Raw genomic sequence first — 21,853 nt, 5'->3', positions numbered from 1 at the left:
GGCCTGTCACTGCTTAGGCGGGATCTACAAAACCAAATCGCACGAATCGATTGGGCATTGAAACAGTTGGCCTATGTAAGGACGGATACTGGACGGAGACAACGCCTGGAAGATCTTGGTGAGCCCCCGTTGTTCCTCGGCACAGGCGCCACTGTCTCAAGCATGTGCGCTATATATCCGTACTGTAACCAGGCCATCAACAACAACAAAGAATTAAAAAATTAATTGACCTCATAGACTCGACTTTAATATTTTGAGGCAGCGTGGGAAAACAGACATATCGTTCAAGATGAGTGTGCTGAGACTCTATATCAATTAGAGACAAAATGAGTTTCCTGCTGGCGGACACAGTCTCTCTCGCCCAGGAGCATCCGGTCTTTGTTTCCGTCATTACCGTCGCTCTCTTTGCTGCTTTTGTTATATCACCAGCCAAGGTTGTTGGCATGGCCAAAATTCGATACTGGCATTCAGCAAAGTCACTTGTACTCAAAACTAAGGACGGCAGAACTACTTCGCTCGCAAAACTATGCAAATCTGCCGTTCCACCTTGTCGATTGAACCCGTTTCTCTTCAACGGCCATCTTCAGACCATATGGACGGTTTTGACCCGGCAATCCGTTCCCATATACTATAAGCGGCGGATCTTTGAGAACGAGGAATCTACATACACTGGACAATTCGCGGTTGATTTTGCCACGAAACCCAACGATGCTCACGACCCGACGTTACCGCCGAGGACGACCTACTACACGGAACAGGAGTTCAAGACCATCGGCTCCCTCGACAACTGCCCAATGCTGGTGATGCTTCATGGCTTGAGTGGTGGGTCTCACGAGCTCTATCTCCGGCATGTCCTAGCTCCTCTGTTGGGAGAAGGTGGATGGGAGGCATGTGTTGTCATCTCCAGAGGATGTGCTATGACCAAGGTGACATCTAGCGTTCTGTACAATGCGAGAGCTACATGGGACGTGAGACAGACCGTGAAATGGCTGAAAAAGACGTTTCCGAATCGTCCGCTCTTTGGTATTGGGTTCTCGCTGGGAGCGAACATTCTCACAAATGTAAGCACAGAGTATCTATGCCGGTCTGACTCAGTATCAAGACTAAAGTATACAGTATCTTGGTGAAGAAGGCAGTGATTGTCCTTTGGAGGCAGCTTGTATCATTTCCAACCCCTGGGACTTGCAGGCGGGCAGTCTCGCTTTGCAACGGACATGGTTCAACCGGAATGTATATTCCGCCGCCATGGGAAACAGCATGAAGAGACTATTCGAGACGTGAGTCCCTGAAGTAACGGTACTCCCTCTTTCAACCCTTCTCACAAATCCTTTTCTCTGCAGTCACGTCGACCAAATCTCCACAAACCCCAAAATTGACGTCGATGCCGTCCGAAAGATTAAACATCTCCATGAATTTGACCGGTATGTCTCGAGCCACTTTCAAGTTAAGACGCCCGCTAAAGCACTCGCAGACATGTTCAAGGTCCAACTTGGGGTTACCCAACGGAAGGAGCTTATTATCGGGATGCATCCTCCGTAGATTCCCTGCTTGCCATCCGAATTCCCTTTCTCGCGATTCATGCGGAAGATGATCCAGTAAGTTCGGAGAAAATGGGAGAATTATTCTCCATGCTGACAGGACAGGTGACTGCGAGCGAAGCTTTGCCGCGACAAGAAGTCCAGACGACACCTTATGGTGTGCTGTGTACAACGAGCACTGGTGGCCACCTGAGTTGGTTCGAACTCGGGGGCAAACGGTGGTTTGCGAGAGTCGTAAGTTTCCATTCTGAAGGCCACAATGCTCAACTGTGACCTCAACTGACGGAATGGGGTGACCATAGACCACAGCGTTCTTCCAAACCATGGCACGAGACATTGACCTAGACGCCATATCCAGGATTGACGCTGACGATTCGCAACTCGAGGGGCAAATTTCCCGCGATAATCGAAACCCTCTAGTGCCGGTCTTTGAGCCCATGCGGCGCAAGATGAATATCCCGTCATAGCTGTAGATACGTTTCGTCGATATTAGACCATTTATAGAACACACCAAGTATGTGCGGTTTTGCCTTTGTGTTGTTTTTTTCACGCAAACGAAACTCTCTTCTTTTTCTTTTCTTTTCCCTCTGAGGTCCTTCCGTATTCCTCTGACGCATCGATCTTGCTGTCCCTAGCCTTCTTTCCCTTTTTCAAGCCCTTCTTCACCTCTTCCAGGGCCTGCTGCTTCTGTTCCTTTTTCTTCTCCATTTCTTTCCGCCTGGCCTCGCGGATCTCCTCCATCTGCCTGGCCTTGATCATCTTGCTCTCGATCTGACCCTCCTTTTCCGCGTTCACCATGGCCAGGATAGTCATCATGCTCTCCTTGTCGTCGACGAAGATCTTGCCCTTTTTCTTGCCGCGAGGCTTCTGCACCCCGACGGGGGTGATCATGTTCAGCGCCGGCAAGCCCAGTTCCTTGTCCGTGTAGGTGCGTTCGCGCTTCTTGGACGTCTTTGCGTTGGCGGCGCCGCCGTCGGCGTGCGACCCGGGTTTGGACTTGACTTGCTTCGTCGGTGGACGTCGGCCGCCGACTTTGGAGGAGGATTTTCCGGTCGTCGAGCCCGCGGTGGCTGACTTACGGGCTTTGGGACCTTTGTGGTTGTTGGAAGATGTGGGTGGTTTAGGAGCCATTGCGCCCGCTGGAGAACTTATTGAACTATAAAATCAACGGCGAGTTGTGGTCGTGGTTCGTGGTCAAGGGCCGCGTTGAAATGAAATTGTAACAGCCCGCTGCAAAATATTCCGGCAATGGAAACAACAGCGAAGTTTTACCGGTTGGGAAATTTCTTATCTTATCGCCCGTCCGTAATACTTCCTCATCCGGTTGTACATACAGTACTCGTCCTGAGGAGAATTCATACATTCACCATCATATATAATACCCTATATATACTCGTTCTGGTGAAATCTTGTCCAACAAAGGGACACCGCCTTGATGGCCACTAGTAAGACTCACCGCGTCGCATTGCGGCCCTTTGGCTTAAGTGGTTTGGAGGTGGGCTCATCCTTGGAAACCAGCTGCTTAGTGGATTAAAAACTTGGGAGTCTTCGGCAGGTTTCCATGACTACTGTAGCATTCTCTACAAGTATTACGGGGTAATACGTTCCTTTAGGGATTTGAGATTTGTGAATGGTCATAGTCGGGATGAGTATTAGAAGCGTCGACCGTTGGCAAAGACGGTCGGGGCTTCAAATCTCCAAATAACTTTTTGTCTCTCTCTTTTTTTGAGGGGTTTGATAGGTCTCGGAGGTTAAGCAAAGGCAGGTGACATTCACTTTGAACTTGTCCTTGGACTCGGTCTTGCGACCATCTCATTCACTCATAAATGCTTTCTTGGCCGGAAGCAATGCGGCCGAGCCCCCCAGTCATTCATACATTCTTGATCCACGAGTCTTCTTGATGATCTTCCACGGTCAAATAGTTTGTGACTATGGACGAGTCCCTCCTCCGCATCGTTGTTCGATTGACCCTGAGGAACCAAGAGGAGGTGACGAGCAGAGCATCCTTTCAACGCTGACGGACCCCTCGAGCTGGCACCGAATCCACACTGCGTGTCCACCGATCATCCCTGGAGGGACCCGAGTCGACGGCGTATGATGACGGGTTCTCACCCATCACCTTGCTCAACGATTTGGATCCAAACAATCAAACTCCTCCGGTACGCTCGTGACAGACTACGCGGGGCTCAAAGGTGCCGAGACCCTGCCCACCCTCTCGTCGTATTGTTTGTCTTGTTTCACTTCTCAGCAGCTTCTCGCCTCGAGATTCTCTCTTTGAGCTCTTGCTCTTCGGTCCAGACCCGCCGGCTCCGTTCCATAGCACGGTTTCTGTTCCTCACTGCGTCATTGTATTCCGACACTCTTTTCTCCGCAAAGATACAGCCTCCCAGGATGATGGCGCTGAGTTGCAAGTAGACCTTGAACTGGATCGTGAGGCCTCGATAGACTGGATGTCGAAGCAGGAGGAGGTGCGAGAGTATGGAGATTGTACCGAACCGGAGGACACCCGCCGCGAAGCCACCGGCGGCCACGGATGTGAGATGTTCAGGCGGAACGACGCCTTTGATGTTTGATGGAGGTGGCATCGTAGTTAAAAAACTGGAAGCAAGCAAAGCCCCCAAGGCCGACGGAAAGTCCCAAAGGTTTTGAAAAGAAAAAAGAATCGGGACAACTAATCTTCGAAGAAGGATGGATGGATGAAAGGATCAGTCAGTCAATCCACGTGAGCAGATATCTCACATGTATATCCGTAATGAATGACTGGAGAAGTGATGCTGTGTAGGAAGTAGAAGAGACTAGACCAAGTGATGTCTAATTCTCAATCAAGCTCCACTCGCCGAACGGTGTCTGTACATGGAAATGCTCGTGTGATTGTTGTGAGTTGAGGGATTCCTGCGGAGATGTCGTTGCATTAATCCGAAGAGTGGTGACGTTGAACTCCGGTGACCTAAGGTACATCTTATCTTATCTCACTTTGAACAACTAAGGTCGAGGTATCGAAGCCTCGTACGACCAAGAGTTGGTCGAGCTATATCCACACCAAAGAAACAGACAGATACTACTGTCAATTGGTTGGAATTTCATTCTTCACCGTGACCAAACCTGAAACTGAAAGGTATTGTTGATATAGTCCTCCAGTCGTCCAACATTTACGGGACCGGTACGGAATACTTCACGTCCTATCGTGCGTATCATTGCCGCTCGTTTCGACACAACTATTTTCGAATATCACACCTCTGGAAAAAGACGTCCTGCTTGTGCGAGTAGCTATGAGATAGCCTCGAAATAGCTAAGCTATCGATTTCGGAAGTGATTGAATCGCGGACGACAAAAAAAAACAAGAAGAAACAATGACCAAAATGTCCAACATCCCTCATATATCGAACTGGGTCAATGGCGCACAAGCTACAGCTTCGGCGGAGCGCATCACGGTCCTGAACCCTGCGACCGAAGAACCTCTCGCCACCGTCGAGGCGACCACACAAGATTCTGTCAATGACGTCGTCGAACAATCCAGACGGGCTTTTGCGAGTGGCACTTGGTCAAGAGCCGACGCCTCGGAACGGTACGCCGTGTTGTCGAAGGCGGCCGGTCTCCTTCGCTCACGCATCCCTGAGTTTGTGGAACTGGAGACATTGCAGACCGGGCGTCCGATTCGGGAAATGAGGGCCCAACTGGCGAGGGTTCCGGAATGGTTGGAATATTTTGCGTCTCTGGCCAGGGTCCACGAAGGGCGAGTGACGCCGTTCAAGGGGCCCGTGATCAACACGCTCACCCGCCTGCCGCTGGGCGTGGTGGCGCAAATCACCCCCTGGAACCACCCGCTGTTGATCGCCACGAAGAAGATGGCGGCGGCCCTGGCCGCCGGCAACGTGGTGGTCGTCAAGCCGTCGGAACTCGCACCGATGTCGGTGATCAGGATGGGATCGCTGTTTCGAGAAGCCGGGCTCCCCGACGGCACCTTGCAAATCATCAACGGCCACGGGAGGGACACGGGCAGGTACCTGTGCGAGAACCCGCACCTCGCCAAGATCGACCTGACCGGGGGGATCGCCACGTACCAAGCCATCGCCCCCGTGGCGGCCCTGAACATGGTGCCCATGACGGCCGAGCTGGGCGGGAAGGCCCCGGTGTGCCTGTTCCCCAGCTTGCCGGTCGACCGGGCGGTCCAGGCGGCACTTTTTGCGAGTTTCATCGCCAGCGGCCAGACCTGCGTGACGGGCAGTAGACTGCTCGTGCATCAGGACCTGTACGACGGGTTTTTGGAGTCGCTGGTGCGTCGTGTCGAGGGCCTCAAGGTCGGCGACCCGCAAGACCCGAGCACCCAGATCGGCGCCGTGATCTCCCGCGCGTCTGTGACGAGGTGCGGCGAATTCGTCGAGCGAGCCAGAAAATCAGACGGGGGCCGGGTGTTGTGCGGCGGGAACCCGACGACCGTCGACGGCAAGGGATTCTTCTTCGAACCCACCGTCGTCGAGACCGTCCCCGGGACCGACCTGGCTCGCAACGAGGTCTTTGGCCCCGTCATCGCCGTCATCAGGTGTGCCTCCGAGGACGACATCATCCGCGTCGCCAACAACGACACGGCCTTCGCCCTGGGCGCCTCCGTCTGGACGCAGGACTTCGCCCAGGCCCACCGCGTCGCGGGCAAGATCGAGTCGGGGATCGTCTGGGTCAACGGGCACCACCTCAACGACCCTTCCTCCCCCTGGGGCGGGTTCGGCGAGAGCGGCGTCGGCAAGGAGAACGGCCAGGAGGCCTTTGAGAGCTACACCAAACTCAAGAGTACCGTCATCAACTACGGCATCGAACCCACTTGGTTCGACCCGGACATTCAAGGTGCGAGGTATGGTTGAACCTTACACTTGTACATACCAAGTACTCCCGCATCCAAGTGTATGTATATATATGCACCTTGATATATATACATCGTACCTCTAGATACATACAGTATGACTCAAAGAAAATAGAAAATAGATAACAAGCAGGCAGAAAGCCATGAACCAGAATATGTCTGATCAAGATAGGTAGGGTATTTCGTACGAGTAAGATAAAAAGGTCCTGTCTTATTAAAATATAGTAGAGTACGAGTATAGCTAGGTATGTATAAACCCACGCACCCTAATATGTCTCACCAAAAAGAGAAAGGGGGGTGGACAATGCCAGAGTCGAGGTTTCAAATCTGTTTAGTTTTTTAATATTTTCCACGTGTGTCAACACACCGGAAAACAAACATCCCAGATCAAGTATCATTGGCTCATTCTTGCTTGCCAGCGCAGCCGCAAGTACAACAAGTCACCGTTTAAACCCACCTGCACTCATACCACGAGTACAGGGTATCTTTGGGTGGTTTCTGTTTTCAACAAGTTCATGCTTTGTGATGCACACCAAAACCAGGTTGCGTTCAACCACCACCCAAAGTGTGTTGAAATCGGTGTCACCATTGTAAAAAGTAGTCATGGGGAAATTTTTCTTTTCTTTCCCCTGCCAGAACGCCATCGCTCAAAATCAAAGCACATGCACGCAACCACACACACACATACACGCCCTGGGGTACTGCTAGGGAGCCCGGGTTGGAGCGCCTTAGGCATCATGCTGGGCCACCAACTCATAACTTTGTGTCTTGCCACTCCAGACGTTCCACAAGGGCACCCTCGACCCGACGCCGACGAACCTGAACGGGCTCACTCGAGGGCTACCGACGCCCCCAGCACGCCGTCTGGACCCCATGATGATCAGCCTTGAATAGACGTACCACACCATCAGGCCCAGCACTCCGGCCAGCAAGAAGCCGAGTGCGGTAAGGAGCATCCAGTTCCTGCCCATCCAGAAGATGAAGCGGGCGTCGTCCCCGTGCCAACTGTCCCCCTTGTAGGTCTTGAAGAAGCTCCACGTGTGGTCGCTGTACTCGCTCGGCATGATGACTCGCACCCTCCCGATCCACGTGTCTGGGTCCAGGTCGGCGTGCTCGCCCATCCACTTCTTCCATATCACGCTGAGGAACAGCGGGCCCGTGCTCGCCATGATGGTGATGTACGGCAGGACCCAACTGCGGTTTGCGCCCGGCAGACTCTCCATGACCCGGAGGAAGAACGGGTGCTGGGGTATCGAGCCCATGACGTCGTTGGATATGCCCGTCGGCACCGTCCTGCGCACAAAGGCGGTGTAGCTCAGTAAAGGGTCCAGGCGACGCTCGCACCCGTCGTCCAGGTCGATGTAAACACCTCCGTAGTGGGCGAGGACGAAGTACCGGATCGCATCGGCGCGCTGGATGTTGTGTTTGTAACTCGTGAAGGTGCTGAGGAACCAGGGGTATTCTTTGGCGATGAAATCGTGAGATTTTTCGTCGGTCCACAGGACGTACTCGTAGTCCGGGTGGAGGTTTATGCACGACCGTTGGGCGGACAGCCAGCGCGACGGGATCGATTCGTTCTTGTACGTCTGGTGGATGATCTTGGGGATGAGGTGCGGTCGGTTGTCGAGGAGGGTCGAGTTGGGCGCGGGGATATCGGTGCGGTGAATGGCATCGCGCGAGGCATCTTCAATGAGTAACGACAGTAGCGTTGACACCGAGTGTAGGAGTAATGTGACGACCACGATCGTGGTTAGGAGGAAGATGACGACGCTGCGACGCATGGTGGAAGCGAGAGAGATAGTCAGTGTCCTGGGGCGCAGCCTCGTCACAACGCGCCAGTGAGGGTATGTATTGTCGGTTTTGACTTTCTCTTTTGTGTATTTATCGAGAAGGTTGCAATGCGGCAAGGTGAAGGCCGTTTGGCGATCTCGACAAGGGAAATTAAGGGGATAATAGGAGGGTGGATGTCATTGTGTTTTGGGGGGAGGTTATCTAGGAGGCGGGTCGTTTTCTGCTTGTACAAAGGAGTGGAATCAAGCAGTTTTATTTCGACCGCACACGAGTAGTAGTCGAATACGCAAAGTAATAAAAAAGGAAAAAAATCGGAGGAGAGCAAAGGGTTTCAGAAAAGGAACGACGAGATATGTACTGCACGGAGTCCAAATGAGGGTCAAGATTTGGTGCAGAAGATTTGAAAGGGAACCTGATGATGAGGTTGGATACTCTTGCAGAGGGAAAAGGGCTGAGAACGGTTTAGATTGTGGCAGTGCAAAAGAATAATGAGGCCTGCAAAGACGGAGTAATAATGCCCAGACATTATTTTTCTCGCCCGTAAACGAAGTGCGATAGTAGGCTAGAGGGCCTAAAAACATGCAAGAGCCTCCCCGTGTAGTTGACTGCATATGGAAGTCCTTGCGGTCATTTAAAAGGTTTAAACAGTTCCGAGTACCGTAAAAAAAAACATGCCTAGGCATTATTGATTACCATGCGTCGATTTAGCGAGTACGTCTGTACTGCACAGAGCATAATACGCATGACACTTCACTACTGTCTAGGTGCTTTTCATCACCTGAAGTCTGTCGATTCTAGATTCTAGATCCTCGTACTCGTATCTCGTATTTTGTATTATTTGATGGACCAACCATATTTTTCATGCGGGATTCAATAGTACTTCACAAGTCCCTCGCAAATTGGAACCTAGCTAGGCAAGGCCCTTATGGTGTCCATGCGGCCGCCCTTTTTCAAAAAGTTCGTCATTACACACACACGTCGTCGTCAGATGGTCACGCAGACTGGACCAACCAAACAATACAGCCCAGTGACAGATACTGTACTCGCGTAGCACGCTCGACGAAATGGTTCCAAAAATCCTTCAGACATCATCACTCGCCTGAAATGTTTCCCTCGGTATAGACTCTTTCACGAATACCATCATAATCCATCCTTTCGAAGCCTCATTGTAATTCTTCCTCATTTTCTCTTGAGGAGTACTGGTGTTCATCATATTCAAGTCTCTAGAGCTCCGGCTCTAATTACCATACTCGTACTCGTATACGGTGTCTGGAATACATGTTGTATTGTTCATGATGGCCTAAATTCCCCGGTTGGCCTGAAGATTTAATTAGGTACCCGGATATGGAGTTTGTTAGTGAGGCTGACGGCCTGGCGGGCGGATCTTTCGAACAGGGTACCCAGTCTCCGTCACACTTGCATAGATTCGCACTTTGCACTGCACAGTCATCGGCGCTATATCATTTGTTCCTCATAGAACATCCATCTGTCTGTTTTGCCGGCCCCATGTGATTCAATGATCAACCTCGTCCGGTCCACATGGGCTGCGGGCCTTTACGGACTGCGCATGCAAGGCGTCATTTGCCTTCGCAAGATACATCCTAACCTGTCTCCATGGTTTTGCCTCTAGTGGGCGTAATACAAAGTACGTATGCCTCCCCCAAGGTCTCCAGCTGAAGACTGAGGCTGAGGGGCTGACAACATAATACGGTAACAGGTACCAAGAAATCTTGCGCGGTCATGTTCATATTGCATCGTGAATTTCATCTTCATTACTCTCCGTGCGTGCGTATGTAGGCTTTGTATATGACTAATCCAACTGATCAGATATTCCAACGCCTCACGACATGCCCGAGGTATCCCAACACGCATGCCATGCTCATCCAAACAAAAATTAAAGACTAATTCCTGCTTGTTCTGGTTCTCCAAAGAAAGACATGGGTATCATAAATAATGAGCAAGAAAAACAGATAGCCGCCACCCTTGACTCATACTCTCCCCTGCTCCTCAGTCCTCGGGAAGCTGAAAGATGGAGTGATTGTGTTCTCCGAACTTTTCGTGAAAATAGTCCGGAGTGAACGGATTATCTTTGGTAGGCGTTTGGTCCAAATGCACTCGTTGCAAAATCTGGGCCATGGAATCTCCCACCACAGTGGAAGTCCGATTGCTTTGCCCGGCCACTGCTTCGTCCTCCCAGGGAATCCCTTGTGAATAACAATAATTACGAAACAGGTAACTCCGAAGTCGGGCAACCTGGGCATTCCACTTCTCTTCCAGCGTAGCCATAGCGGCCGCCACGTCCTGGTCAGAAAAGGATGCAGTAGAGGATTGAGAACTACTATGGCGATGGCCATGCCGATGACCCTTGGCACCAAACCCTGTGAGGGTCTTCTTAAGAGTACCTGAAGTCTTGAGATGTTTGGGGCTATCCTCGCGTTCCATCGTGTCAATCTCTCGTTGAACTTTCGCAATGGACTTGGCCCGATCGTTGTCCATGGACGACATGTACAGTAAGGTATGGTTGTGTTCTATAGCATTGACGAGTGAGGTAAAGGACTGAAGATTGATGTCGTTGTGTTCACAATGGATCTCCACCAAGGTATCGTTCTTCTGCAAAACTTCGGCCAGAGTATTTGCACCTTGTAAGCCCAGACTCTGATACTCAATTCGGAGCACCTTGAGTGTTTTGTTTGTCGCCAGTCCTCTCAGGGCAATGTTAAGTCCAATGCCAAATCTTGTCGCGTCCAAATGAGCGTGTTCGCCACTGATATCGAGTTCTTCCAACGTTTGATTTCTAGCAAACATCTCCTTCAGAGCCTCACAGGTCTCCACACTAGCATCGTACGGAAGAGACGCGCGTGATATGTCAAGGCTTTGTAGAGTTGTATTGATTGTCAGAGCTTTGACGAGTTCTCGAAAATGACTCTCTTTTTCGAAGTCCATCATTCTCATACTCAGGGATGAAGGTCCATAACTTTGAGCAATTGTCTTGAAAAGGATTGTGTTGCCCGTCTTCAAGCGATTTTCATTGGCACTGACGTGCATGATGCGTGGCTGATTGCCGTCTCTTGTCATTGATTGAAAGAATGTGGCAAGGTCCCGACCCGTCAGACCACACTGGTTGACGTGCAGCTCACGGAGAATATCCGATTTAGGAGTGGCAAGATAGGTCGAGATCGAGTCCACCGTTTGCTCGTTCAGCGTCGTTTGTGACAAATAGAGAGCTTCCAGCTTCCAGGCGTAGAGCGCTTCAGGGGCTACCAGAGGCTCGGGTCCGGCCGTTTTCTGCACCCGGGTGAGGTTCAAACGTCGAATATGGCTGAATGCACCAATTTCACGTTGAAATACTTCGGGGCTGAAACGACCTTGTGCTCCTGAGATGTCGATGACTTCCATTGTGCTCTCTTGTACAGCCAACGCAGATAGAAGCACATCGATATCGTGAACAGATAACCCACACTCGCCAATTTCCAATGCACGGAAGTGGCACCGTCTCTCTATTGCGGCGTCGACCAAGAAGTTTAGGTCGGTTTCGGTGAGGCGAATTCCTGTGAGGATTATCCAGTCAACGTTGGTGAGGGATCGTTTGCACAAAGGAGCAAGTGCTTCCATGATGCCACATTCCGGAAGTGGCTCATGATCTGCAAGCAACTTATGTGGCATAGTATAGGAAAAGTCCAGGCGTCTCAATCGTCGGCTCTTTAGAGCTAGAGCTCGGATCTCTTGACATAGCACGGGCAGATCTTGATGGCCTGCAAGATTGGTGGGATTGCCAGATCGAGTGTAAAGACTATCCAAGTCCGCTCCGAACGTGTCGTACAAGTTCCGGAGAGGACCGAGGTCAATATGTGAGAACGATATCGATGAGAACGACTCATTGTATCGAAGTGCTCGAAGTACTGCGAGCAACTCGAGAGCCGAATAAGTAGTACCCGTCGAGGGAGCCATGAGCTGAAAACAGGGCGCATCTTCACAGTCGTAGTCCACGGAATAGCAGATTCGAGACGTGTCAACATCATACCCGGCGCAATATGCAATTAGTGTGCGGTCGAAGCAATCATGCTCTTCGTTAGGGTAATCAGGCGGATCCAATTGATCATCAAGCTCGGCCGGCATCTCACATAGATACGGCTGCCTAAGCCATTGCGGTCGAAGGAATTCGGACGCAAACTGTAAGCGAAGTGCAATCTCCCCTGCGGCGTTCGATGCTAGACGAAGACTGTTTGGTTGTCCCGTCGGTGGTTTGAACAGTAGTTGAAATGCATCTTCTGTAGCCTGCACCGATACCATAGCCAGGTTCACGATGGCGAAGGAGGTCACGCTGTCCATGTCGCTGAGAGAAGCACTCGAGGACCTTGTCGACGGTCGATAGAGCGGTACCAGATGAACTTTATAGAGGCCAAGAACAAGATACAAGATGGCCGACCCAAGCCTAGTCAAATCTTCAGCTGAAGCTCGGCCTACCGACCTATTGACTGAGCGTTGGACCACCTTGAATACATGAAAATGATTGGGGTCATAGTCTCTTTCGCGTTCAACAACACGCGCCAGATGCTCCAAGGTACTGTCTTGGATCTTCGGTAATGATGAAACGGCTTGAAGAGTTGCGGAACGAATGGCCGAAACCCATAAATTAGCCTCTCGAAGATCGTTGACCTGGAGCTGCATCACAGACGCTTTCCTTGTCCGTTCATCAAGATATGCAACATCCACTGTGACAAATGGGCGACCATCGTCCGTACTGTATGCAGCAACAACCTGGTTCAACGGAACACCAGAAGTGATATCTGTATATGCCGACATCTGGAGTTCCGGGACGGAACCCACCGAGGACGACCGACGATTGTGACCTTTGCTGAGGTTGCTGGGAATGGATGGAAACATTTCCACGGCTTTAGCCTGGTTCCTGAATCGTATCAGATGTGATTCGGTGAGTACCATGAACTGGATCTTCTTCCGAAAGACATTTGTGCCAGCAGCTTGCACTTCTCCGTACTGCAGAACCTTCTCACCCAAGAGTCCCTTCATCTGAACCTCGGCCTCATCGTGGAGAGAAGAAGCTTTCGAGTCGGATCTGGTCAGAAGGATCTTCTCTTCCTCGTCGAGTGAATGTAGCGATCGCAAAGATCCGAAGACTGAACTGCGGTTTTTCTGCAAGGTCCTAGGTCGGGCCTTTGGACTTGAATGTTCCGAGTCGACAGGACTCGGCAAATAGTCTGCAGATTTCTTCTCTGTAGGGCTGGAGGGGACATTTAAAGGCGCCACGCCATGGTCGGCCTTCTGCCGGAATATGCTGAGGCTCTTCCTCCTACGTTTGTCCGCCATGTTTGGTTGCTTGGCCTCTGACAACCATCCGACAACAAGGTCTCACCTGGGTATGCAGATAACCCCAGTGTACTTCAAAAACGCTTTACCAAATAGGATCAGTAGTGCACCATGTTCACCACGTCTGGCACTCGGATGTGCCCAACTGCCAGTGACTAATGTGTCCGTCTCTTGAGCTTCCGCGAAAAGCCTCGATCAGACTGAGCTTCGGCTCCGAAGGCTTCCTCGCCAGACGACAGTGACAGGCGTTCAACCGGTCGAGCTGGAACGGCCACGGGAGAGGATAGAAGCGGCGAGTGTCGGAGAATGCACGCCGAGCCCAGGATCTGGTGATTCTTGGAGGGAAATGTGCTGACGACGCTCGTAGGAGCTGTGGTGATGGTGGGGGAATCAGAGGAACAGCAGAGTTCTTCGGCTTGTGCAGGGGGCAAAACGAAGGAGAGAACAAGATATGAAGACAAAGAGAAAAACTAGAATAATAACATTGATCTCCTCATGAAAATGCTACGAGTACTTTGTTCAAGGTCAAAAGATGGAAGCTGGCTAAAGTACTCGCACATATCCCACCATTGAAACGTGGGTTACATGGCATGCAGGGCTCATGCCGGTGCCAATGCTATGATGATGCAAGAGGCCCAAAATCGAACAGGGGAGGGCGGCTAGGACCAGGCTACTCCGTGTGTGGCTGGTACAGTAGGGCTGTACGTGTACGTCTAGGTATTCCTGCCGTCCCCCATACCGCTCCGATAGCGACACCAGCTGTGTCTGCCGGGCTAAAGCCTTGCACTTCCGGGGGGCGTGGTAGATCGACGTAATAGGCTCAATAGGCTCGTCACTAGCCCCGATAAGCCCCGTGCATTTAGGCGCCATTTTTGAGCCAACCTGGCCGCCTCGGATCAGCGATTGCCGAGTGACAACTGACGATACCAGGATCGATTATTGGCCTTGGACGGATATTGGACTGTCGTCTTAGCTTATACAGAACTAATAGAGACCGTCTCGCCTGGTGAATTTACATAAATACTTCTCAACGATACCCAGTTTAGTATACGTACTGTTACTGTTTGGTTGTATCTTCGTATATCAATTACTCAAGCAAAGACATATATGCGCCTCAATGGGATGCTTAGAGACCAGGCTATTACCATATAGTAAGACACCATCGGCACGTGCCATCCACATGCGATTTTGCACTACCACCTGTAATTCTAGATGCCGCTAATGAAACATGTTTCTCCCAATGTCTTGAACGATTTTTGGCCCCCTGGTGCAGCTTGTCCAACGCCATTGTGCTGTACATATCCAGGCCCAGCACCAGCGGACAGAAGGACAATATAGTAAGACCCACCTGAATCTGTACATATGTATCAAACACAAGTCCCTCGTTTTGATGGTACAGGAGTCATCTCGGACCCCAGGGTGCAACAATCCATATTCTACTGTTATACACAATCCGTCATCGCATCATTCACTCTGTCTGGTCGCCAGGGATTCGATCGCCATAGAGCACAACCTTTTCCCGTTGTGCGTCAAATTCGTCGAGTTTTTGACGCCACTTAGCCCCTTCCTTGCTCATCGACACCAATCGCTGAATATAATACTGGACAGAGGTATCTTCGTCTTGAGGCGCCTGCAACACCGACTTCCGCCTATTTTTGCACAGAACGTAGTTGCGCCGGGTGGCAGCATCCTTCATAGGGACCAAACTGTATCGTACACTCCAACTGTCGTTCTGTTTCAAGTCCTGGGGACGGTCAACCGGAAGCTTGTTCACCAAGTTTGTAATGTTGAGTTTCCAGCCTAATAAGGGTTTGTCCGCAGGTACATCTGCCTTTGGTGACGGGGCTGGCTTCTCTGGCGCTGGCGTTTTGACGGCGGGTAAATCCACCCCCATGATACTTTCCAGGAACTCAACATCAGCTGCATTCGACTGACGATTTGATGCGCCAGGCGTTGCGGCTTCACCCGATATCTTTTGGCAATCAGTGTTCATAGTGATCTCCATTCCATTGTCTTCGGTTTCCGTGTTTTCGGGAGTTGTGTTGTGCGACTTCTTAAACTTCTCTGGATTGAAGATGCGTTGTTCAAATGCTTCGATTTCTTCGCGGTTGGAGTTTTGGATTTCGACAATCTCCTCGTCTGTGACCGGCTCAGCAAAGATATACATATAAGGAGCATGTGCTTGGGTAGCCTCTCTTGTTTCGAAATGAAAACGTAACGACTGCTTCGGGAAGCGCTCGGTTGCTGCATTGAAAACCTCGGTGAGTAACTTGATACTATAGCGGAATTCGCGGTCACCCAGAGTCGGATCGGACTGCCCGTGCAAGGCAAGGTCCATTTCTGAGAGCGGAATATATTGAAACCCAAAGAGACGTTCCGTATTGTGATAGGCCACAAAAATACCGTCCATCCTTCCCATGCGCACTTGAAGGGAGTATTTGAGAAACGCAGACCTCATCATGTCATAGTACTCCCGTTCATACGATTCCCATGTCCCGAATCGTTCTTTGATCTGATAACCAACGCCCTGTTCGTGCTTTCGTACCATCATTCGGACGGCAGCTACTGCACGGGTTTTCAGATCAAACATGCCTGTGCCGGGAAGCCTTGGGTCATATGCATCAAGCTGCGACCTGATCAGGAAGGAGCCTAACTCGGTGTAGTGATAAGCTTCGGGTTCTGAAGGCTGAGGCTGAACAACTTCGTCCTCGCCACGCGTCTTTCTGTACGTCTCGAATACGTCTTTGTCGTTAGTCAAAAGCTTTTCCATCGACCGGCCCAAGCTCATGAGAATATTTGCGGAATCATATTCTTTATCTGCATCAACTGCATACACTCCGTCTTTGTACTTGAGAAAGATGGCAGAAGGTCCTCGTTGTATCTTCGTGAACTGATGTCCATCGTCTCGAAAGCCTCGGGAGAGGTGGTCCAGGGTCAGTTCGCGCCACCTCGAAAGAAGAAAATGAAAATGAGCCAAAGTGCCAGACATGCTCGATGTAGACCCGATGTATCGCTTGTCGTGCTGTAAAGCCACGTCACGGAGTGTTTGATCCTGAGAGGAGGTGATGTACTGGTTCAAAGCATCATAGTTGAACTCGGACACGGGCATCAATTTTCCCAAGTACGGATCAAAATTCCAGACTCTTGATCTAGGATCTTGCAACTGATAGACTCCAGGGTTGAATAGCACGCGGGACAAGTCATGGCTTAGCTGTGGTACCTGCGATCTTTCCACATTCAAAGGGGTAAAGTCGAATCCTTCCAGATTGATTTCTTCTTGGTTCTCCAACAAGCCATTGTCTTTATGTAGCTCAGACTTCGACTCCGATCCTTGTAAACTTGTTCTGTTAGAAAGAAACGGGCGTACCCTACCACCCCCTGAATGGCGGCGTATCAGTGGTTGGGTTGCGGTCGCCCTGAGTGAATGCGGGTTCTGGTTCGAAGCTGGTACGGCATCATCATCTTCAACTGGAGATTGCTGAATTTGGTCGTCCTTGCTCTCGTCCACCAGGCCCAGGTTTATCAAGGTGCTCTTTGTTCGTTCATCGAACGTAAGTTTCTGCCCAGCCAACGATCTCCGCAATTGCCTGTCCTCGAGAAGCTCCAACTCGCCCATGACTTCTTGGAGCGAACGTCCGGGAAAGACATCACGGAGTCGTCTTGCTACTTTGGAATGAATCGAGCCCATGTTTTCTTCAGCCTCCACTATGTTTAATACATCTTCGAACGCGACATCTGATGTGGATGCGCCCTCCGGAACCAGTTTCTTGCCGCGCTCTTGTAAGAGAGTCGCGAGTGTCCGATATTTTGCAGCTCGCGAAAGTGCATTCGACGAGAGAACCACGCCATCACGTGTAGCTGGCGTCTTCAGGCCTGACTTATGTGATTCTAACGATGGTCTCGATATTGTAAGGGAGCGGACTTGGTGGTGGCTGCGGCCAGGGGAGGTGCAGCCTACCCATCGCGGAAGAACTGGAGGGTGAAACGGAGAAGGGATGTCTGATCGCACAAAGGGTCCAGCGAGAGCTAACGCCCGTAAGCTGTGCTGATTTCGATATTGTGCGCCCGCATGTTGTCGGACTGGAAGGGGTAGCATATGAAGATCGTGGGATTGCAAACTGCGAAAGAAAGACCGCGGCACTTTAGGAAGAGACTCGTTTCTCCGTCGAGCTCAGCTATCACTTTCGAAGACTGAGAGCAATTTTATGGAGCAAAACCAACAATACAATCGTGTTAACATGTCTCAGGACAAAAGGTGAAGCGGGAGTTCGCAATGGCAACTTTTTCACAAATATCAGCCGAGGTAAAGCCGGAAACGAATATCAGGCTGAGCATTGGTTGCTAGACACTCAAAAACTCGTCGTGGAATGTCAAAGAATCACCTGCTCTAGTTGGTTTTCGACGTATAGTAGCATCAGAAGTACAATAAATAGAAATGCGGTATCTCGGGCGGCCACAATGCAGTCTTCAAGTCAAAGTCCAACGATGCGACTCTGCTCCTCCTTGAAAGACATGGTATTATTTTTCTCAAGATCGTGCCGAAGTTTCAAAGTTTCCATCGTGAAGATCTACTGATCCGGCTCATTTAGTAAGTGAAAGCCCAGTATAATCCCCAATAGCCTTGCTAGTTTCGTGGAAGTCGGCCAGCTTGACTCCAACGTGCTCAGAAATTAAAGCTAAGATTAACAAAACATACAACCGTCGACGAGCTCCAAGCCAGAGATAAATGCACTGATAACACAGTATGCTTCCGATGACATTGCCGTCGAGATATTCAAAGACAAGCATCCGCAGAGAGCGCTCATCGGAAGTGCTTATTCGCAGATCATGCGCATCTTTTGCGTTCGAAGTAGCTTTATCGACCGAGTTTGCAATTTTTGGCTGATTTGGAGGGCTTCAATTTCCAAGAAAGCATTTGAAAGGTATGCTTGACCTCGCAATGGTTTGCGTGCTGCAATGCTATATCAGAAGTTTGGCGAGCCCGACCATGCGGCTCTCCTGTCATCAAGAACAATAGTGCAAATAACGTAATTGCAAAGGCTGAAAGCATGTAGGAAGGCGAGACATTAGCAACGCCCCATTGCTGGGCCGCTGGAGTGTAAGGCGTGCCGATCGTTGAGTCCGCAGATTGACGACGAAGAGGGCCAGCAGACAAAATTTCCAAGGTCGATTCTGGCTGGCATTCACAGGGACCTTGATCCCCAAGTATTCGAGGCGGTACTGGGGCCCAACACCAAATGCTTTGTTGGGGATAGAAGCACGTCGGAACCTCCTGAATGGGTTCCCTTGCATGCCAGAACGTGCCAGGATACAAACGTTGGAGAAAGCATGTTGCACTTTTCAGCAAGATTCCCATCACATATAACTGAAGCCCCAGAACTCGCCGAGGAACGATTTTCTGTTCGCATAAAAAGGCTCACTATGCTGCTGCGGACACTTGGAACGGCAGATATCTTTTCAGGTCTGCTCACTAAAGGTGCACAAAGGAGATGTTATTCTCCAGAGTGCGAATATTGATTCCTCAGGAGGTCCATCTGTCCAGATTACTCAAGACGCAACCTTCTTGACCATCCCTGTTCACCAACTTGCCAAGCTTGAAGACTGTTTCTCCTTCGGCTTCTAGGATCTTCTTGACCTCACCAGAGGCAACATCAGACACGACAAGGACCATGCCGATTCCATTATTGAACGTCCGAGCCATCTCTGTATTGTTGATGTTGCCAGATCGCTGGAGCCACTCAAAAACGGCGGGTCGATTCCACGTTGATACGTCGATCTCAGCGGAAAGGTGGCCTGGCAACATTCGAGGCACGTTTTCCGTAAGGCCCCCACCCGTGATGTGCGACATGCCCTTGATCAGATCTCGCTTGACTGCTTGAAGGAGCGATGTGACATAGATCCGGGTTGGGGTTAGCAGAGATCTCCCTACTGTCTGGTCCGGGTTCCATGGTGCCTGGTCCGAGAAGTTCAAGCGCATTTTCTCAACGACGCGGCGCACCAGGGAGAAACCATTGGAGTGGAGACCATCCGAAGCCAGGCCAAGGAGTATATCGCCCTTAACCATGCTTTCCGTGTTTGGCAAAAGCCGCTTCCCGGCCGCAGTGTCGAGAGCACCAATTGCCGCGCCAACAGCATCGTATTCGGTGCCGTTCAGAAGTCCTGGCATTTCCGCTGTTTCACCTCCTACCAAAGCACATTTTGCAGTCTTGCAGCCGTCACAAACACCCTTGATGAAGCTGCTTGCAATGTCGACATCCAAGATACTACATGTGTAGCAGTCCAGGAACATTAGTGGTTCGGCTCCTTGCACAACCAAATCATTCACGTTCATGGCAACCAGGTCAATGCCCACAGTGTCATGAATATTTGTGGCATGGGCAATTTTGAGCTTGGTACCGACACCATCGATAGCGCCAATGAGCATAGGTGACTTTTCGTTGTAGCCAGCACTTGCAAGATCGAAAGCTCCACCGAATCCGCCAATGATTGCATTAGCACCAGGACGAGAGGTCATCTTGACGGCTGGTTTGATTCTGCTGACCAAATCGTTGCCTGCGTCAATTGAAACACCAGCAGAAGCATATGTCAAAGTCTCACTTTCCGGTCCCTTGTCTTGCTCCTTCCTCGCAAAAGCACGATGAGCAATGTCTTTTCTGAAGTGCATCCCCTGAAATTTGATACAGTCCATGCCTTTGTAGGCTTTCGCCACCGCATCTTCCAATGTAGCTGCCGTTGCAGTCGAAGCTATCACTCGGCCGCCAGTAGAGATTACATGTTTGCCATCCATATTAGTACCCGCGTGGAACACAAAGGTATCCTGCGCCACTTTCTGGATACTAATTTGTCGATTCTTTGCATACTTGCCAGGGTATCCTTCCGCACATGCGACGACCGTAGCGCCAAACTTCGGTTCAATTTTTAGGGAAACTCCGTCCAACCAGTGTTCTGTGCAGGCGAGCATAACTTTAGCGAGATCGGTGTCGTCGCTCAAAAGAGGCAGCAGGGTCTGAATTTCAGGATCACCTCCTCTTACGTTGTACTCCAACACTTTCGGTCCGTTCTTGGTTATCATGAGACCGGTGAAGAGAAAACCGACAAACGGCATACCTTCCCGTCTCATACAGTCGATGGTAGGTTGTACAATCTCACGGTCGACCTGAGCAATTAGTTCCTTGGAAGCGACCCTTGTTGGTGCATAACAGCCCATGCCTCCAGTATTCGGGCCTTGATCCCCATCTAGAGCCCGTTTATGATCTTGGGCGGGTGGGAGTGATCTGATAGTGTAACCATCACTGAAAGACAGGACACTGAGCTCTTCGCCTTCCAAAAACTCCTCAATAACCACTTGCGAGCCGGCCGACCCGAACTCGTGCTCAACCATAATCTTACGCAAGGCTTCATGTGCCTCGTCTTTAGTCGTCGGGATGATGACTCCTTTTCCCGCTGCCAAACCATCTGCTTTGATTACGACATCGTGATTGACAGAATCAAGGTATTTGCGAGCAGACTCGTAATCGTCGAAGTTTCGGAATGCAGCTGTCGGAATGCCATGACGTTGCATGAAATCCTTGGAGAAGGCTTTTGAACCCTCCATTCTAGCAGCGGCCTTGCTAGGGCCAAAGCAGCGGATGCCCTTCTTTCGGAAGAATCCTTCAATACCCGCAACCAGGGGTGCCTCAGGACCGACGACCACGAGGTTGAGACCATGTTTCTGTGCGTGGTCGACCAAGTCGGTAAAATTATCCGCGGCTATGTTAACATTGGCGACCTTGTCGAATTCTGTGCCACCATTGCCCGGCGCAACGTGAACAACATCGACAGAGGGCGATTTTGCCAGCCTCCAGGCAAGGGCATGTTCTCGCCCACCGGAGCCAATGACGAGTATGCGAAGTCTTTCTGCTGCCATTGTCGTCGTGGGTCTTATCTGGAAAATGAAATTGAGGTCAGTACAAACTCCATATATCGAACAAGCTATTAGCACCAGAGCTCAATATAGCGGTAGCAGAGATACCAGTCAACCGATTCTTGAGCAAATCTCACATTGCTCGTCAGTCTCTGCTACAGACCTCGCTCAAAACTCCTGGTGCTTGTCGAACAATTTTCAAAACACAACACCATAACCAAACGCCAAAATGCAACACAACTTACCTGCCAAGACAACGACAAGAAATATGTCTGCCTGAGCAAAAATGAATAGCTCTAGACTACATGTAACTGAAAGGGCCTAGAGTTCCTCGTCCTACAGCGTGTCTCGAGATAGAAATAATGGTCGTTGTAGCAGCAACGCCAAGCAAGGAAAATTCTCCCCCAAATTCCTTATCGATAAAGGAGGCGAAAAATTCAT

General features: G+C 50.6%; 7 protein-coding genes across 8 annotated transcripts; 2 read left to right on the top strand and 5 right to left on the bottom strand.

Moving 5' to 3' along the window:
- Window positions 1-219: 219 nt before the first annotated feature.
- On the top strand, window positions 220-2,061 carry PV06_00060. 2 transcript variants are annotated; one of them, XM_016400522.1, is made up of 6 exons: window positions 220-1,061; window positions 1,117-1,277; window positions 1,341-1,421; window positions 1,472-1,595; window positions 1,644-1,772; window positions 1,841-2,061. In XM_016400522.1, exons 1-6 carry the CDS (start codon window positions 327-329, stop codon window positions 2,003-2,005), a joined length of 1,395 nt encoding a protein of 464 aa, XP_016267575.1. In that variant the 5' UTR covers window positions 220-326; the 3' UTR covers window positions 2,006-2,061. The 2 variants fall into 2 exon arrangements, with proteins under 2 accessions (XP_016267575.1, XP_016267576.1); XM_016400523.1 differs by having other exon boundaries at window positions 1,644-2,061.
- Window positions 2,062-3,037: 976 nt separating this feature from the next.
- Window positions 3,038-4,426, bottom strand: PV06_00059 (uncharacterized protein). Its single transcript, XM_016400521.1, has one exon. It carries the CDS (start codon window positions 4,121-4,123, stop codon window positions 3,776-3,778), a length of 348 nt encoding a protein of 115 aa, XP_016267574.1. The 5' UTR covers window positions 4,124-4,426; the 3' UTR covers window positions 3,038-3,775.
- Window positions 4,427-4,523: 97 nt separating this feature from the next.
- PV06_00058 (uncharacterized protein) lies at window positions 4,524-6,544 on the top strand. The gene has a single exon (XM_016400520.1). The coding sequence runs from the start codon at window positions 4,889-4,891 to the stop codon at window positions 6,392-6,394; it is 1,506 nt and encodes a 501-aa protein (XP_016267573.1). The 5' UTR covers window positions 4,524-4,888; the 3' UTR covers window positions 6,395-6,544.
- Window positions 6,545-6,584: 40 nt separating this feature from the next.
- On the bottom strand, window positions 6,585-8,599 carry PV06_00057 (uncharacterized protein). The gene has a single exon (XM_016400519.1). It carries the CDS (start codon window positions 8,172-8,174, stop codon window positions 7,122-7,124), a length of 1,053 nt encoding a protein of 350 aa, XP_016267572.1. The 5' UTR covers window positions 8,175-8,599; the 3' UTR covers window positions 6,585-7,121.
- Window positions 8,600-9,664: 1,065 nt separating this feature from the next.
- On the bottom strand, window positions 9,665-14,036 carry PV06_00056 (uncharacterized protein). Its single transcript, XM_016400518.1, has one exon. It carries the CDS (start codon window positions 13,507-13,509, stop codon window positions 10,192-10,194), a length of 3,318 nt encoding a protein of 1,105 aa, XP_016267571.1. The 5' UTR covers window positions 13,510-14,036; the 3' UTR covers window positions 9,665-10,191.
- Window positions 14,037-14,671: 635 nt separating this feature from the next.
- On the bottom strand, window positions 14,672-17,819 carry PV06_00055 (uncharacterized protein). The gene has a single exon (XM_016400517.1). The coding sequence runs from the start codon at window positions 17,603-17,605 to the stop codon at window positions 14,978-14,980; it is 2,628 nt and encodes an 875-aa protein (XP_016267570.1). The 5' UTR covers window positions 17,606-17,819; the 3' UTR covers window positions 14,672-14,977.
- Window positions 17,820-18,880: 1,061 nt separating this feature from the next.
- PV06_00054 (phosphoribosylamine-glycine ligase) lies at window positions 18,881-21,721 on the bottom strand. Its single transcript, XM_016400516.1, has 2 exons — window positions 21,658-21,721; window positions 18,881-21,433 (listed from the first exon to the last, which is right to left on the bottom strand). Exon 2 carries the CDS (start codon window positions 21,413-21,415, stop codon window positions 19,031-19,033), a length of 2,385 nt encoding a protein of 794 aa, XP_016267569.1. The 5' UTR covers window positions 21,416-21,433; window positions 21,658-21,721; the 3' UTR covers window positions 18,881-19,030.
- Between the last annotated feature and the right edge of the window lie 132 nt (window positions 21,722-21,853).

Source organism: Exophiala oligosperma (assembly GCF_000835515.1).
Source record: "Exophiala oligosperma strain CBS 72588 unplaced genomic scaffold supercont1.1, whole genome shotgun sequence".
Lineage (NCBI taxonomy): Eukaryota > Fungi > Ascomycota > Eurotiomycetes > Chaetothyriales > Herpotrichiellaceae > Exophiala > Exophiala oligosperma.
Note: the sequence above shows the minus strand (reverse complement) of the source record. Positions and strands in the feature narration are given on the sequence as shown.

Bases quoted from the DNA above. Each gene is read 5' to 3' on its own strand.
- PV06_00060 (XM_016400522.1), top strand. From the start codon at position 327: ATGAGTTTCCTGCTGGCGGACACAGTCTCTCTCGCCCAGGAGCATCCG. The intron at 1,062-1,116 runs GTAAGCACAGAG...TAAAGTATACAG, and splicing joins GAGCGAACATTCTCACAAAT to TATCTTGGTGAAGAAGGCAG. The intron at 1,422-1,471 runs GTATGTCTCGAG...AAGCACTCGCAG, and splicing joins CATCTCCATGAATTTGACCG to ACATGTTCAAGGTCCAACTT.
- PV06_00059 (XM_016400521.1), bottom strand. From the start codon at position 4,123: ATGCCACCTCCATCAAACATCAAAGGCGTCGTTCCGCCTGAACATCTC.
- PV06_00058 (XM_016400520.1), top strand. From the start codon at position 4,889: ATGACCAAAATGTCCAACATCCCTCATATATCGAACTGGGTCAATGGC.
- PV06_00057 (XM_016400519.1), bottom strand. From the start codon at position 8,174: ATGCGTCGCAGCGTCGTCATCTTCCTCCTAACCACGATCGTGGTCGTC.
- PV06_00056 (XM_016400518.1), bottom strand. From the start codon at position 13,509: ATGGCGGACAAACGTAGGAGGAAGAGCCTCAGCATATTCCGGCAGAAG.
- PV06_00055 (XM_016400517.1), bottom strand. From the start codon at position 17,605: ATGCTACCCCTTCCAGTCCGACAACATGCGGGCGCACAATATCGAAAT.
- PV06_00054 (XM_016400516.1), bottom strand. From the start codon at position 21,415: ATGGCAGCAGAAAGACTTCGCATACTCGTCATTGGCTCCGGTGGGCGA.